Genomic DNA, 16,064 nt, shown 5'->3' on the forward strand with positions numbered 1-16,064 from the left:
TGCGTCTGTGACATACCAAGGCATCGATCGGTTCACCTCCGTTGAGCTGTCAGATTTCAGCGTCGTCATTCAATTCAAGGGTCGATCATTTTTCGTCCCGTTTTTGCCATCACGTTTATATTGTTTGTCGTTTCGTCCTACAGTACCTCGTTTGTATGATGAACAAAAAATACGAAGTTAACGCATTCATAAATAAGATATTGGCTTAAAAGAACAAAACAAATATCATAGAATTGTTCTGCTATGAAGAAGGGCCATTACTGAAATGTCGTCTTTTATATATATGCTTTTCTTTTAAGGCCACAGTATTGTTAACAACTGTATTCAGTTTTTTGTCCACTGTGCACCACTGCCGAAGGCGCAGCAGCAGCATCACCCAATAATTTCATTAAAAGATGAAGGGTGGAGATGAAAGGATCGGTGCCAACTGAATGGCGTGTCACGCTTGTTTTGAAGTACCACAAACTGTGCATGGATCTCAGGTGTTGCCATGTACATTTACGTGTTATTAAGCACCACTACAAAAAAAGAGCAATACATAGCACAGATGCACATCATGTACATGTTTGCAAGGGGTGAGAGCTCTACGGTGCAGTGGTGAGCGCACTGCTCTATCAACCTGGTACATTTGAGCTCAATTCCCGGTCACGACCAACATCAGTGGCGTGCGATGTCTAAGCCAGGTCCTGGCCACTCTCCTACTGACCGGCTCGTGGAGGTATGGAGGGAGGCCTTCATCCAACAGTGCATTGACAGGCGGGGCGGGGGCCCCGTATGTGTTTATCTGATAAGTGCATCGCGTGTTATGCAGGGCACAGACGAGTGGACAAACACTGGAGGTTGCAACAACAACAAAAAGACAGCACGGCACCTTTGAACCGGGCAGCCCGACGCCTTCGAGTCCCGGCTCGCCCCTGAATCCCGGCAGGCCCTGCAGGCCCTGGGAGTCGTCGAAGAGGGCCGGCAGCACAGAGATCGGGTTCAGCGGCGACGACGCGAGACACATTCAGTCATCGCGCCGCCTGAAGCGCATTCAAATAGGAGCCGCCGTGCAAACGTATACACGTCGCGTGCAAATGTATATTTTATGGGGAGAGGGGGATTTAATAGCCAAGACATAAAAGGCCCGGTAACGCACACAGCCGGAAACTAAGGGCCAGCGACGATCGTATGGCAGATTTGGAGCGTAACCGCGCTCCGTTTTGTTGAGCAAGAAACCTGGGATAGGGGAATGACGGGAGGGAGATTCAAAGTTGAGCTTTCCGAGGGAAGGAGATGGAAGAGAAATGTTTTGACCTGCAGTACGTACAGTGGTTGAACACTGTGTGGATGACATGAAGTGATCAATCTGGTAGAACGGGTCCCCGAGATGGGCGTGAAGTCCACGAGATCAATTGGAGTATTGCGGTCGTGGTAGCAGCGATAGTAGAGCAACAAGGAAGTGACTGAACGATGGTTACGGAGTGACTGGTGTGCGTGAGAGCCATCAGTCCATTAAGCCGCTTAATGTTGGAATCTATCCATCACGGTCATGTTGGAACTCGGAGCTCCAGCCCTAAAGTAGCCGCAGTTTCCAACTTTGGCCCGAACTCGCACTTAGTACAGCAGCAGCAGCAAATGATCACCGGTGAGGAAAAAAAATGGAGATCCTCGATGCCCCCTAAGCCAGATTTGTGACGACGAGTCAGGTGAAATGCTTTTGCCGAGCAGATTTATGGATTCACTGTTGGCAAGATCAGCACCGTTAGAACGTGACTCTCCCAAGCATTGTTTCCATGTCGCGACAGAGAGCTGCGGCATTGCTATCGAGTGAGTGGTACAGCAGGCGGTGCAACTGCACTCGCGCGCCCAGGCGCTGAGCACAATTTCAGAATGGGCCCCGACTTCATCCTTTGCAACAAGGCCCATGCCGACCACTATTACATTTTTATATTTTTAGCAGGTAAGGCCCACTGAGCTATCTAACTCTTTTTCATGAACGGACCTGGCCACAAATGATAGCTCGACGAAGTGGCTTATCATGTGGAAATGTAGAGCAGCCAAATACTCTAAGCGCATTTTGATTCTAAATGTGAAGAGGACAAGCCGGAGGTCCCAGAGAAAAATCCACGCGACCACGGGGAGAACATGCAAACTCCAACTATACAGCAGGCGTCAAGGTCAGGATCGAACCCACAACCTCCTGTATACCAGGCAATATAGTTAACATCTTGCCACACCCCGCCTCTGATTAAGGGTGAAATTTCACGAGGTCTACGTTAGGCAGGTGAGAATCTGCCAGGCTCGGCTCGTGATTTCAATGGATTTGAAATGCCTGCACTCACCTGGGGGCCTGGGTAGCCCTCTCCCTTGCCGCCTTGGGGTCCGATCGCACCTGGGAATCCTCTCTCCCCCTGCAAAAACATCCGTTCGCATGCAGGGTGCATCACAGTGGTCAACTTTTGACAATGCAATAACTCACTGCAAGGATGAGCGATCATGCGACTGGCTCAGAATGCCTAAGGCTCAAAGTCACACTGGGGCACTTGCCCTGGAAAATAATTCTGATCAATGATCGAACGGTGGCACGCCACCCACAGCGTTCACGGACGCAGGCCACGGGTCATGCGTTCTGATGCCCTGAGAAGCGAGCCTTGGCTCTGAGAGAGGGCTTACGCGGATAGTGGGCAGCATGGAGAATCAGGGGTGCGGTGGTGAGTGCACTCCACAATGAACCTAGCGGTGAATGGAGTTTAAATCCCAGCCGTGGCTAACATCAGTGACCAGGACTCCCCCCCCCCCCCCCCCGCCCACTACACGGTCACAGCATCGCGCTCTTTTTGATGCACTTCTGCGTTCCGACTGGAATGCTCTCCCTTTTGTATCTAAATTGAAAACTCATTTCTTCAGAACTGCTTTTTGTGTTTAGTTTGTTGTCCTTTCCCCGCACCCTCCGATTAGCACGGTTGGCTACGTACGGCGCGAAAGAAGTTCAACACACGTACATACACACTCTGACCAAGATGGTGAAGCAGTGGCGTAGCTATAGAGCACGCAGGTGGTGCAATTGCACTGGGAGGGGGGGGGGGACACGGGCAGGAAGGGGCCCAGGTGCCAGGCTCCAAAAGCTCTACAGGTGGCCCCCCATTTCATTCCTTGCTCCAGGGCCCATGACAACCACGCTATGCCACTGTGGTGAAGTATGGTCATAACAAAGCCCCGTGACCGAAATGTTGTGTGGGAGGGCCTTCATCCAGCAGTGTATTGACAAAAGGGCCTGAACAATAAACACTTGTCTGCTTGGCTTATCTTCAGAAGTCCATCACCCCACCCCTTGGGCTCTCCCAGGGTGTATTTAGAAAGGCAGTCAACACACCTTTGGTCCCTGCAGGCCAATCCCGATCTCACCTATGAGCCCCTGAGGCCCAGCAGGGCCCGGCTCGCCCTGAAAAATACAAAGCATCACAAACAAAGCACACACCTCTCGCTCACACCCAGATCCCCAGACAGACGGAGACTTTTTTAATTTTGATTTAAAGCTTTCGTGATTGCAGGGATTCATATTCTTGGTTCTTTCGGTAAAGTCACGTAGAAGGGAAATAATAAAAATATAAAACAATAAAAATTCTCACGACGTTTCGACTGCAACACAAGCAATCATCATCAGGTGTGAAATCCACAGTGTGGATTGTTTGTGTTGCAGTCGAAACGTCGTGAGAATTTTTGTTGTTTTATATTTTTATTGTTTTATTATTTTATTATTTCCCTTCTACGTGACTTTACCGAAAGAACTAAGAATATAGACGGAGACTTGTTGGGATCTCAAAATTAGTTCTGTGATATCCAGTTCTGCGGGACCGTTGTCGAACATAGACGATTGCGCTGCTTTGGAGAGGGGCGGGGGGTCGAATGGGTTCGTCGTTGATTGACACGACGGCGATATCACAATCGGGATAAAATCGTGGGGAAAAAATACAGAAAACGTAATGATTAAAATAAAGGCTACCGAACCACTTACGGAAAACATAAATACATCATAAGGTCGCAATCATTACAAATGAACCACGAAACCTTGCTGATCGCGTCAAGGAGCATAAACAATCACGCAAACTCTGATCATCCTCGTGATCGGCTTTTGGCTAGCCACGGAACCGAGATCCCCAGACACACCGAACCATTCCACGAGTCTCTACTGAATTAAACACACACTTGCACGACATTTGTAACTGTTACAGCTGGAGAAATTGTTTATGAACCTGCTGTATGCACCATGTATTACATGCTTGATTGCAGTATGATGTTCATGTGTGTGTGCCTTTGGTATGCTATTCAAATGTGCGTGTGATTGCGGTGATATGTTAAAGTGTGGCTGTAACGCAATGTTCATGTATGTTACTGCGGTGTATTGTTCATGTGCGTGACCGCAGTGTGACGTTCAAGTGTGTAACTGCGGGGTGATGTTTATGTAACTGCGTTGTGATGTTTATGTGTGCTGTCGTGTGCCTGTTCTTCAGGCTGTATAAATAGATGTACGCCTTTGCATAATTGTATATAGTGTATATATTTTGGGTTTAAACGTATCTGTACAGGTGCTATGACGTGTTTGCTGTGTCATTTGACCCCCTGGTGGACGCCAGGCGTGGCTCGTCCACTCGGGACGTTGGAACACCAATGCCTTCATTTCACAAATTATATTATTGGAAAATATTTAGTAATATCATTGTGACTCATTTTGTTCAAAGCATGTCCTTGGCTGTCTCGCTTTTGATTTGTATGTTGTTACATTTTCATGCAATCTCAGTGGAGCTGTTTAAACCTTGTTAATAGTTTGCATCATTTCCACGATTAAACAATATATCGGCATTGGCCTGTGAGAGCTATGGATCACTTCGATTGCCACTGAAGTAAATATTATTTCACAGATTACAAAAGCTACGCATGAAGGTACAGTCGTCTTTTCCAGAATTGAGCTGATAGTAAGTATGGGATCCAAGCAGATGGAGATGAGAAATAATTTTTCGAATAAAATATACTTTTCCATTAAAAAAAATTGTGTTTAAAGAAAGTAAAATATGATTATTTCAACGTGAATTGCCTAATGACGACAACATTTTAAGTCGTTCATATTAGAAACCGCTGCAACGCCACGGTCTGATTTGAGCCTTGGGGAGGTCTCGGCTTGGGGCGGCTGTGAAGGCGTCCTCCGAGTGAGAGATTTCCCTTCATTCGTTGCGATGATCTTCTAGCATTGTAGCCACGCCGTTTGAAACCAGTTCAGGGCGGTGAAAAAGTCGCCCATGGCTGTAATGAGACGACGGTGTCACGACGCGAGGTTGCACCGTGCAAGTAGAGCAGGTGACGGCTTGTGGCGGCGTCAAAGGTGTTTGTGTAGTGTGGACTTGAAGGTCATTGGGACAGCATTTTAGTGCTTTGTTGTTTTGTTTCGTATTGTTTATAAATGCCTACCGTCGGTAGATAAGACAGTTATAGAACTTTCACGGGAAGGCCAATAACATGACGAGCTGCTTTTCTTACTTAGCACACCACATTGTCAGAGGTCACTCAGAACAGCCCCACCTAGTGGACACGTCACGAGCCGCCACTGGTGAACACCCTTGCAAAGGGAGATATCCAGGGAAATAACTTGAACAAATATCAACTTGTCACTCGTGTAGTGCATCTGTAGTGCCTATATTATTGCATTGCATCAGCCTGCCTCAAAGTGGCAATGAAGCATGATCCGGTGAATGTGATCGCGTGGTTTTTAACTGTCCTTGCTATTTATTTATTGCTATTTGTTGATGACCAGGTCACTCTTTGCACATGAGACTAATCCTGGTCTCTTGATTTCTCTCACCTGGTTAAACAATATCAACTACGCACAGTGCATCATCATTGGGCGTGGAATATTGACATTGTGCTGGAGTGCATTTAGTCAAAAGTAGAAAACTGTGACCGAGATTTGCGTGCAACTCTCGAAGTGGGGATAGCAAATATACAAATAGAGGCACTGTAACTTACAAAAGTGAAGAGCAAACATAAATACAAAAACGGTGCTTGGCAAAGTGCCAAGGGTGGGGTTAACGTTGAGTGTCAGTGACAGGAACTGTGGTCACGTCACCAAAATCTATGGACCATGTAGTCAACCATTGTAGTCTGTGCCCCTTGGACGGAGGAGGAACAGCAACACGACACGAACTCTCTCCTGAAGCACTCTCGTGGTGAGCAGACCTCGACATTGGCATTCAGCTACCCGAGCATATTGCCATAATTATGCTAAAATAGAATTGCAGCAGCAAAAGTGCTCATGACTGCCCGGCTATGGTTATGGTGAGTTTAGCCTAGTATTTTTGAAGGGTTTTCTTGTTTTTTTTTATGGTGAGGGCTAGGCCTAGATTTTGGTTGCGATTGTAGCTGCCTCCTAACTATATGCTCCACCCCATAGCTGCGTATGGCCTTCTCAGGTTTTTTTTCCACTCATTGATTTTCTTTGCTCGGGGCCGAATCTCATGTTGACGGTGTTCGTTGAGGAAAACTGGGCAGATGCCTCCATTGCCGCCGACAGGGAAATTAGCCAAAATTATGGGTGGCTATAGGTGGTGACGTATAGGTAAAAAAAAACTGCCCCTTAGAAACCTTCAACCTAAATATGATTTCCGCCCACGGCTAACATCGGTGGCGAATGATATTAACACGAGTCCTGGTCGAATCAGCCATTAATATGTGGCGCGGTGTGTAAACATCGCCACTGGGAAGACGAAGGTTTTCCAGACATGGTGCTGGCCACACGGTCCCCTCGTGCACCACAGCGGCCCGAATAGGTGCCCGCTAGCAGCACTTGCCTCAACAGTCCCTTTCAGGCTATCGGGGATCTTTGTCGGCGTGTTTGTGTGTTCAGCGAAGGGGGGCAGCGACACAGTGTGCGGGTCACGCAGAGCATCCCAGCGGTGCTGTGAAGGCCACAGGATCAACCCGCCGGCACTCACGGACTTGGGCCTTACCTTTGGGCCCACGATGCCGTGGCCCGCGGGCCCTGGCAAGCCGACGACCCCCGGCAGCCCTGGCGGGCCCTGTGCCACCACCACACACAGCAACTCGGTGAACATAATGTGTTAAATAGTGCAACACATATATGCTGGGCTTTGCTACCTGTCCTGGTTTTCCAGGAGCAACCTCTTTTTTTTGGGAGGTAGCTGTCCCGTAAAATCTCTAAATCTTCCCATGTCACTAAATATTAAAGTCCCAATTTTTAAAAAATACTTATTTACATGTAGTTGTCCCCTATTCTGGGATTGTGAGAACTTCTTGCCCATGATATGTCCTGGTTTTTTGTGCCTGAAAAAGTGGCAACCCTAATGATCAGCAGCCCTTTACAGAGGGCCCAGTAATCAGAAAAATCTTGACAACCTGTGACATGGCTCAAAACCGACGCTGACAGGCCCCAAACGTAAGAGTGCACAATTTTAACAATCATTTAAGCGTGGACCCATCAGTTCCACGGAATAAAATTGGATACGGGCACATGTATCATCAACTGATAAATGAAGTAGATTAACTATGCCCACCGCTGTGTCTGTAAAGCGCGTTGACATGCAGTTGCATGTAGATGTGATGTAAAACCATGAGGTACTGAGTCGAGCATAACATGTTGCACTGTTCTAATTTGCTGCAGCGATTGCTTTCCTGTGCCCTATTCATCCTCGTTATACCCCTAGGCCTTTCTTGTAAAAGGCACCCGTTATCTCAGTGGGCTTTGACCTCTTGAAGTCCTCAAGCGCGGCGATTTAATGGTCTCAGCACAATCACCGATGACGACATTTAATTTGTATAACTACCAGCTCTGAGAATACAACATTTCCAGTGTGACTGACTATCGTTCGAGGATCAATAGTCTTTGTGGCAAGCATTTGTGAAAGTGCCGCTGGCCTCTCATGTGAGGGCCAGCGGGCCACTTAATGTGATCTTAGAATTAGTTCTGTGATATACACTTCTGTGGGACCATTCTCTAACGTAGACGATTGCGGTGTTCTGGGGGAGTCGAATGGATTCGTCGTTGCATGGCATGACGGCGATATCACAATCGGGATAAGATCTTGGAATAAAATACAGAGAACGTAATGATGAATAAAATAAAGGTTACGAACCACTTACAGAAAACATAAATGCATTATAAGGTCGCGCTCATTACACACAAGCGCTTGCCACAAATGAACCACAACACCTTGCTGATCGCATCAAGGAGCATAAACCAACACCACGTGAACTCCGGTCAACATCACAGCGGCTTTTGGCTGGCCATCGAACAAAAGACGGTCACCGCATCGCGCGCTTTCAGGTGCCCTTCTGCAGCAATCTGGAACGCTCTTCCTTCCGATATTAGGAAGCCACTGGAGCTTTGCACTTTTAAATCTAGATTGAAAACGCATTTCTTTAGAACTGCTCTGTTTGTTGTTCTTCCCCCGCACCTCCGATTAGCAAGCTTGTCTACGTACGGTGCGAAAGAAGTTCAACGTACATACATGCATACATCACGTGTCAACCAGACAGGTAGACAGCCGCTGCGTGTGTGCGGCTCACGGTGGCCTCCGTGCGACGATCGCGGCTCACCTTGGGCCCCGTGACTCCCACCGGGCCTGGGCTGCCCGGAAAGCCCTTTTGTCCCCTTGGGCCATGGTCTCCCTGCGGGCGAAGAACGATTCACGATCACACTGCGAGCCAGCGAGTGGCGTGAACCAGAGGTCACAAACGGGTTTTGATTCCTTACCCGTACCCGGCCGCACCTTGGGTCGCAAACGGGTACCCGTACCCGGTCGGGTACGGGTAGCCGGGTATCAGGTAGGGTACGGGTATCGGGTACCCGGTTGCGACCTCTGGCGTGAACGCTGTCGTCACCATGGATATCTCCGCAATAGAGCAGCACGGCTTTGGCGAAGTTGACAAACTACCGAAACTAATGGGAGCAGTGTTTCATAATCGTGGGGACAACGTGCAGTCGTGCGCTTCAATGCTGCGCTGAATGAAACGATTGTTGGATCGAGAGCAACTGCGGTGATGTGGAGGATGCTGCTGTGCACATTATAGACGGCTGCAGTTTCCATGCTGTATGTGTTTGAGTCTGTGGTTCATTGTGTAAGTCTATGTTAGTCGATGGGTCCGTTTGTGAGTCTATGGGTCTCTGTGTGAGTTTGTTAGTCTATGGCTCTCTGTGTGAGTCTATGTTGGTCGATGGGTCTCTGTGTAAGTCTATGTGAGTCTATGGGTCTCTGTGTAAGTCTATGTTAGTCTATGGGTTTCTGTGTGAGTCTATGTTAGTCTATGGGTTTCTGTGTGAGTCTATGTTAGTCTATGAGTCTCTGTGTGAGTCTATACTAGTCTATGTTTCTTTGTGTGAGTCTCGCGCGATGAAATGAGATGGACTCAATCCCATCACCAATGACTGCACAAAATTAACCGTCACATCACCCACCGCGTGCCGTTCGGCACGATGTCTGACGTTTCGACCATTCTACTGGGAGCTTCGTCAGGAACCGGTTTCACGTCTAAATCAGTTCCCGGAAGAAGCTTCCGGCACGTGGAACAAAACGTCGGACATCATCCCGAACATCGTGTGGTACGACCCAGGAACACGTATGGAGAGAAGGCCAAAGGGAGTCACCACGTGCCTTTTCCCCTTGCAGGCCAATCCCTGGTGGCCCGTCTGGCCCGCGGGGCCCAGCCAAACCAGTCTCTCCCTGCATGGACACAGACGTGAAAACAGCCACGGAATTCCCAACGACGACGCACCGAAGACCACGACAAAGGACCGTTGGTTTGACTTAAGCTGTGCAGATGAAACAAGGGAGAAACAACTTCCTCTGTAAGTTACACTTTGTGGTAAATGTGCTTTCCATTTATACACTGTATCGACAAAGATCCACCCCTATATAGCCGGAAGAGACCTTTGGGGCAAGCGCTGTTAGCGAACACCTATGAAAGGTGGCATGGCACACGAGGGTGTGGGTGGCCAGCACCACGGCCTGCGGCCTTTGACTCCCGAGTGGAGATGTTTGCACACCGCACCAGGTACTCATTTGAGGCCGAGTCGACGTAGGGTAAGGCCCACGACCGCTTCAGATAATCGTCACCGGTGTTGACCATGACCGAGAATCGAACTCCCCACAACAAAGACACACGCTCGTCTCATCGTGAAAGCCAATGCGCACTTCTTCTGGCTGCTGATGTAGTTGCAGAGCAACAGCTGACAATTACACATTCAGGTGGTCAAGCTAGATAACTGCGTCAGGAGCGACGGAACAGTGTATCGCTAGAATGTGCGTTGAACTTCTTTCGCACCACACGTAGCACACCGCGCTGATCGGGCATTGCGTCGTTATTGTAGGATTTGTTCTGGGTGACCGCAATCGTACACTGGGGGAGTTTTTAATTTCTCCATTCGTGCATCAGGTATCCGCATCTGCTGGCATGGTTTGTGCGGATGTGGCTTAGGGTGGACCGTGGGGGTTCGTGGAAGATAAAAACCAGAGCTCTTCTGCGTTGGATCTTTCACAACAAGGCGGATAGTTTTTTTTATGGGGGTGGAGGGGGGGCTGTTCTTGTGAACTCAACGTTCCAGATATAAGAATAGGTTTTACCCTTTCTGGCAATAAAACGATTGTGTTAATATGTTAAAACACCAAAACTGAAACCTCTTGCAAGGAATCATGTCTGCATTAACCACATATGCCTGTGGTGAACATGTAAACAAAAAAATGCTCTGGTAGTAAACGCATTGTCTTTGAGACTGATTGGTCCACACCAGAGACAGCTTTCTTTAGAGCCTCGTCTCAAACAGTGTGAGACCAGAGCATGTTTTTGTTTACATGTTCACCACAAGTACATGAGGTTAATGCAGTGACACGATTCCATGCAAAAGGTTTCAGTTTTGGTGTTTTAACATCTTAACACAACTGTTTCATTGCCAGAGAGGGTAAAACCTATTCTTATACTGGTAGGAACCTCCTGGTTACACCAGCCCACAGGGAATTATTGTGTCCGTCTGTCCGTCGTGCAAGGGAGAGGCTGGGTAGGGTGGAAGGGGCTGGGTGGGGAGGGGAGGGGCTGGGTGGGGAGGGGCTGGGTGGGGCTGGGTGGGGAGGGGAGGGTGGGGAGGGGCTGGGTGGGGAGGGTGGGGAGGGGCTGGGTGGGGAGGGGCTGGTCACCCCGTGGTGCCCTTATAAAACTCAACGTTTAACCTACTCACGCCGGCTTGTGCCCGCCCTCACAGTCGGGCATATTTGCGGAATACACCACGCCGCCGTTGACCCTGGCCATTGACCGAGCAACCCAACGTTCCTACCAGCTCCCTCCGCAGGAGGAATGTGTTATATTGACACCGTCCCCATGATCAACGTTCCAGCTCGGACCAAAACACGCGAGGGCTCCCGGCCTCTCGCCAGCAGGGGGCGCAGGGCAGCCGGCCGGGTTTAAGCGGCACGTGGATCCACCACCCCCACACCCCACCCCCACGTTGCTTTCACTGCCAAACACCCTCGACATATTTTTCGCAGTTAAACATCTGGTGAAGAAAATGCATAAAAAGAAACAGGCGTTTGCCCCGTTCTAGCAATAAAACAGGAGGCGTTGTGATCAAACACCAAGTAGAAACATCTTGCAAGGCATCAAGTCTGCATTAATCACAGATACTTGTGGCAAAACATGCAAACAGAAAAACATGCTCTGAAAATATTTGCGTTGTCTTTGAAACCGATTGGCCTACCCCAGAGACAGCCTTCTTTATGGCCTTGTCTCACTTCCAGTGCCAGAGCAGAGAACGCCAAAAGGCGGACAGTACAAAGACAATACACATACCAAAGCATTTATATATCGGGTCGAGCAGTTATATCTATGGGACCTTTTCTGCAAGCATTTAAAATTATGAAAAAAAAGGGTTTTTTCCTTTCTGGAAATAAAACAGGAGTTAAATGTTCAAACACAAAATAGATAACTTTTGCAAGGTATCAAGTCTGCATTGACCACACGTACTTGTAGCAAAACATGCAAACATTCATGCTCTGATAAAAAAAAATGCCTTGTCTTTGAAACCGATTCGCCTACACCAGAGACAGCTTTCTTCTGCACTTTCACCAGCCGGGAAAGAAGGCCGTTTCATTGCCAGAGAGGGTACAACCTCTTATTCATTTTGATTTGAAGCTTTCGTGACTGCAGGAATCCATACTTTTTGGTTCTTTCGGTAAAGTCACGTAGGTATATACCTATTAATTGTTTGTTTCATCACTTTGACCGTGGCACAAAAAAGGTCCCATAGTTTAAACATGTTTCGTGTTTTGTGACAGCGGTGCAACAATTCTGCGGCACACTTCCCACGGGGGGAGGGGGGGGGCCTTGCGGGACAGTGGGGGGCCTTGCGGGACAGCGGGGGGCCTTGCGGGACAGCGGGGGGCAGAGCGTCCCGGGGGGCGCGTGGGGCGGGGAGCAGCAAAGTGTCCACCGCGTGACCACCGACATCCCAACACAACCCGCACCCACTGAATATACCGCGCATTACTACACACCAATAATGAATCCTTACCAATTATTGCTGTTTGTTCCTACGTCCTATGAAGAAGAGACACTTCCCGAAATTTTCGCCTTTGGTATTTAAAAAAAATATTGCGGCAGTGTTAAGGTTTTTTTTATTTGATGTACTGTACTCCTAATGGAGTCAAAGTTGCACAATGGTTAGCACATAATTTAATTATTAAGCTTCATGTCTTACAAGTATTACGTAATGGTTATAAAACCTATGCCTAATGAGTTGTAACATGTTGTATTGACGTAATAATTCATCATCATTTAGAACCATTTGCCAATTTACAGCTATTTGATGAAGGCCTCCCCTTGCCACGTCGGTGGTGGAGGTTGTTCGACCATACTTCACCGCAGCCGTCTTCCGCCGATTTAGATATCGCTCGCTATTGACGCTGGCCGTGGCGGGGAATCAAACTTATTCGTGGGTTGCAATGTGGTGCAAATGGAATGGGGTTTTCCCCCCCGTTAGCGACGCTTCCTGATGAGGCAACACAGCCAAGGGAACTTCAATTGCATTCACCGCTCGGCCACTCGAGACCACCACGCACAGTGCTTTACAGTCGGAAGTGAATTCCCACGATGATCGCACTTACGCGTTGCACAATTTAATTAAATCACCAGGCCACGGCAAGAGGAATTGCAGGACCCGCAGGACAAAGGATCGGCTCGTTGTATAAAATCAATGCGTAGCCGAGACAAAGGCCTTTAATGGCGGTGAGATGGATGTGTTTTGGACCGCGGGGTGATCAGCAAGGGCGACGCGAAGACCGAACGTCAAATTCGATCGAGGGAGAAACGGGGTCCAGAGGTGCAGCTAAGAGGTGGAGATAGGATCAGGGGTCAGTTGTTGTTGGGGTCTGGCAGATCAGTGTGCTCAGTCCCCTAACAACGTGCCCTCTCGCCCTTCCTGCTACCGAGCCGTTTCATGAGAATAGGTTTTCCCCTTTTTTCTGGCAACAAAAAAAGTGTTAAGATTTTAAAACACCAAACTGAAACCTCTTACAAGGAATCATGTCTGCATTAACCACAATACTTGTGGTCAGAATGCAAACAAAAAAAACATACTCTGATAATATATGCATTGTCTTTGAAACGAATTGGTCCACACCAGAGACAGCTTTCTTTGGAGCCTCGTCTCAAACGGTGTTAGACCAGAGGACGCCAGAAAAAAATGGGAAAACATTCTCATATTTTGGTACGAGCAAAGGAGGTCCCATAACGAGCCGTTTCACTTGGAATTCGATTTTCACCGTCGGTGACCGTGGCGCCGCTGCTGCGTACCTTCTGCCCGTCAGCGCCATCGTCTCCACGTTGCCCAGGCAATCCGCTGAGGCCCGCAGTTCCCAGTTCTCCCTGCCACGTCGCAACGGAAACATCATCTCAACGTATTCATTCTAGATTTGAAGCTTTCGTGACTGCAATGATTCATACTCTTATTTTTTTCGGTAAAGTCACGTAGGTAAAAAATTAAATTAAATTTAATAAAAATAAAATAATAAAAATCACGACGTTTCGGAGGCAACACAAGTCTCCATCATCAGGTGGGACCGTCACAGCCAGATCACTTGATACAGCAAATCTGGTTGTGACGGTCCCACCTGATGACGGAGACTTGTGTTGCCTCCGAAACGTCGTGATTTTTATTATTTTATTTTTTTATTAATTTTAATTTCATTTTTTACCTACGTGACTTTACCGAAAAAACTAAGAGTATCATCTCAACGTGGCATCATAAGGGAGGCACACCCCCCCCCACTCCCCAATCTGACTCTCCCACGCCGATACTGGTTTTGGTCTCCTGGCCCTGGGTTTATTAGATTGAATAAATGCTAAAGGAATGTTTTACGACAACACAATTCTGGATTATTATAGCATCTAAAATAAGACCGCGTATGAAGAAGCCGTGGGTGGGAATGTTTATTTTCTAGCGAGGCAGTGAGTCGTAGGCAGAGGAGATAAGGGATGATTTTGAGGCTGGACTGAAGTTGGGACAGCACGGACGGTGCGGACGATTGAGGTGAAGGGAGTTCCAGACCGCGAGGGCAGTGGAGGTGAATGAGCGACCTCCCACTGGCCTCAGATAAAAACGTTCCCCGTGACGCGCGGTGTTGTGTTGACGCAGAGCACACAACCAACAGAAAGCGAGTGAAAGAGAGACGGACGATGAACGATCTCCTCGTCATTTATTTACCGGTCTCCTCCCGATCGGGCGATGTGTGATGATGCGGAGTCTTTCCACGGCATCATTTACGAGGTCGGGGCTCGCCCTTTGCTGGGCACAAGCTTTGGCTGCGACTGCAGCGCCATCCAGTGGCGTCGGCTGCACGGCCCCCTGATGTCAGGATTTAAATTTGGGGGTCCCCTTGCCGCCCTCTCTTTATAGCCCGGCGCCTTGGGTCTCACCCGGCCCCACAAGCCCCGGCGCAGTTGCACCGCCTGCACACTCGACAGCTACTCCTCTGGGGCGACTGCACAGTGCGTTGATGACGTGGACCGTGTGCCCAAACTTGGGAGAAAACCGGTGCCAGGTATCGGGGGTTTAGAGGTTAATTGGGGGTCTCGGCTTTTAGAGCCCCAGAAGCCGTCACGTTATGATATGTTACATCCCGTACGCATAGAGATCCCCAGCCTGTGAATGACCAAATCAACCGGATCTCGCGAGCGAAGCAGAGTTGAGCCTGGAAGGTGACGGGCGCATCGCGACTGAAATAAAAGCTCCGGCTTTGCCGCTGTCTCCAATCGGGAGTGTAGCGAAGTCCGCTGCCCAACAGCCAGACAGAGAGGGTGAGAAACAGGCGGTGGAATGTTGCGGGGGAGAAGTGACACGAGGCAGGTGCCGCTCACCTTTGGGCCCGGCGGGCCCTCCAGGCCGATGCCGGATGGTCCCAGGTCTCCCCGTAGGCCTTGGATCCCCTGCGGGAGCAACATCACCGGGGCAAACCCTTCCACGCGCCGCTCACAACCATCCCACAGCGCCCTTCCCTTAATGTCCCAAGTATAGCATTGGAATATCAGAGTTAAAGGTAAGCGGTGAAGGCGCAGCCCTGCAATGTCTGGCTCACTCCTACTGCTGCTGGAAGGACTTTGACAAGATAGAGCTACAGAGAGTCCATCCTGAGGGTATTGAGCCTCACCCTTCCACGGTGGCCAAACGTCTTGAAAAGGTGGGATTACAGTACCACCTTTTTACCCCACGGTGGCGAGATGTTAACTCCCTCGCCTGGTATACAGGAGGTCATCGGTTTGATCCTGACCCCTGATGCCTGTACATTTGCAGTTGCATGTTCTCCCCATGATCGCGTGGATTTTTCTCCGGGGTCCTCTGGTTTTTACCTCCACATTTACAAACATGCGCTGAGAGTATTTGACTACTAAAAATGTCCACATGATAAGCCACTTCATTGAGCTATCATTTGTGGCTTAGATGCTGCTGAAAAAGAGCTATATATCTCAGTGCGCCTTACCTGGTAAAATAACACGAGTTTAGATTTAGTATGTTTAACTTATTTCGCACCATA

At 48.8% G+C, this 16,064-nt stretch overlaps 1 protein-coding gene across 2 annotated transcripts in view; it reads right to left on the minus strand.

The window, feature by feature from the left end:
- Positions 1 to 16,064, minus strand: part of LOC144934439 (uncharacterized) — a 68,996-nt gene that overhangs the window by 15,262 nt on the left and 37,670 nt on the right. For both annotated transcript variants that reach the window (XM_078860190.1, XM_078860191.1), the window contains exons 19-26: positions 15,391 to 15,459; positions 13,828 to 13,899; positions 9,642 to 9,710; positions 8,587 to 8,658; positions 6,981 to 7,049; positions 3,356 to 3,424; positions 2,325 to 2,393; positions 872 to 940 (exon numbers count right to left, since the gene is read on the minus strand). In XM_078860190.1, coding sequence (XP_078716316.1) covers positions 872 to 940; positions 2,325 to 2,393; positions 3,356 to 3,424; positions 6,981 to 7,049; positions 8,587 to 8,658; positions 9,642 to 9,710; positions 13,828 to 13,899; positions 15,391 to 15,459 — 558 coding nt within the window. The remainder of the gene's footprint in view (positions 1 to 871; positions 941 to 2,324; positions 2,394 to 3,355; positions 3,425 to 6,980; positions 7,050 to 8,586; positions 8,659 to 9,641; positions 9,711 to 13,827; positions 13,900 to 15,390; positions 15,460 to 16,064) is intronic.

The sequence above is a fragment of the Lampetra fluviatilis genome, chromosome 10, assembly GCF_964198595.1.
Source record: "Lampetra fluviatilis chromosome 10, kcLamFluv1.1, whole genome shotgun sequence".
Lineage (NCBI taxonomy): Eukaryota > Metazoa > Chordata > Hyperoartia > Petromyzontiformes > Petromyzontidae > Lampetra > Lampetra fluviatilis.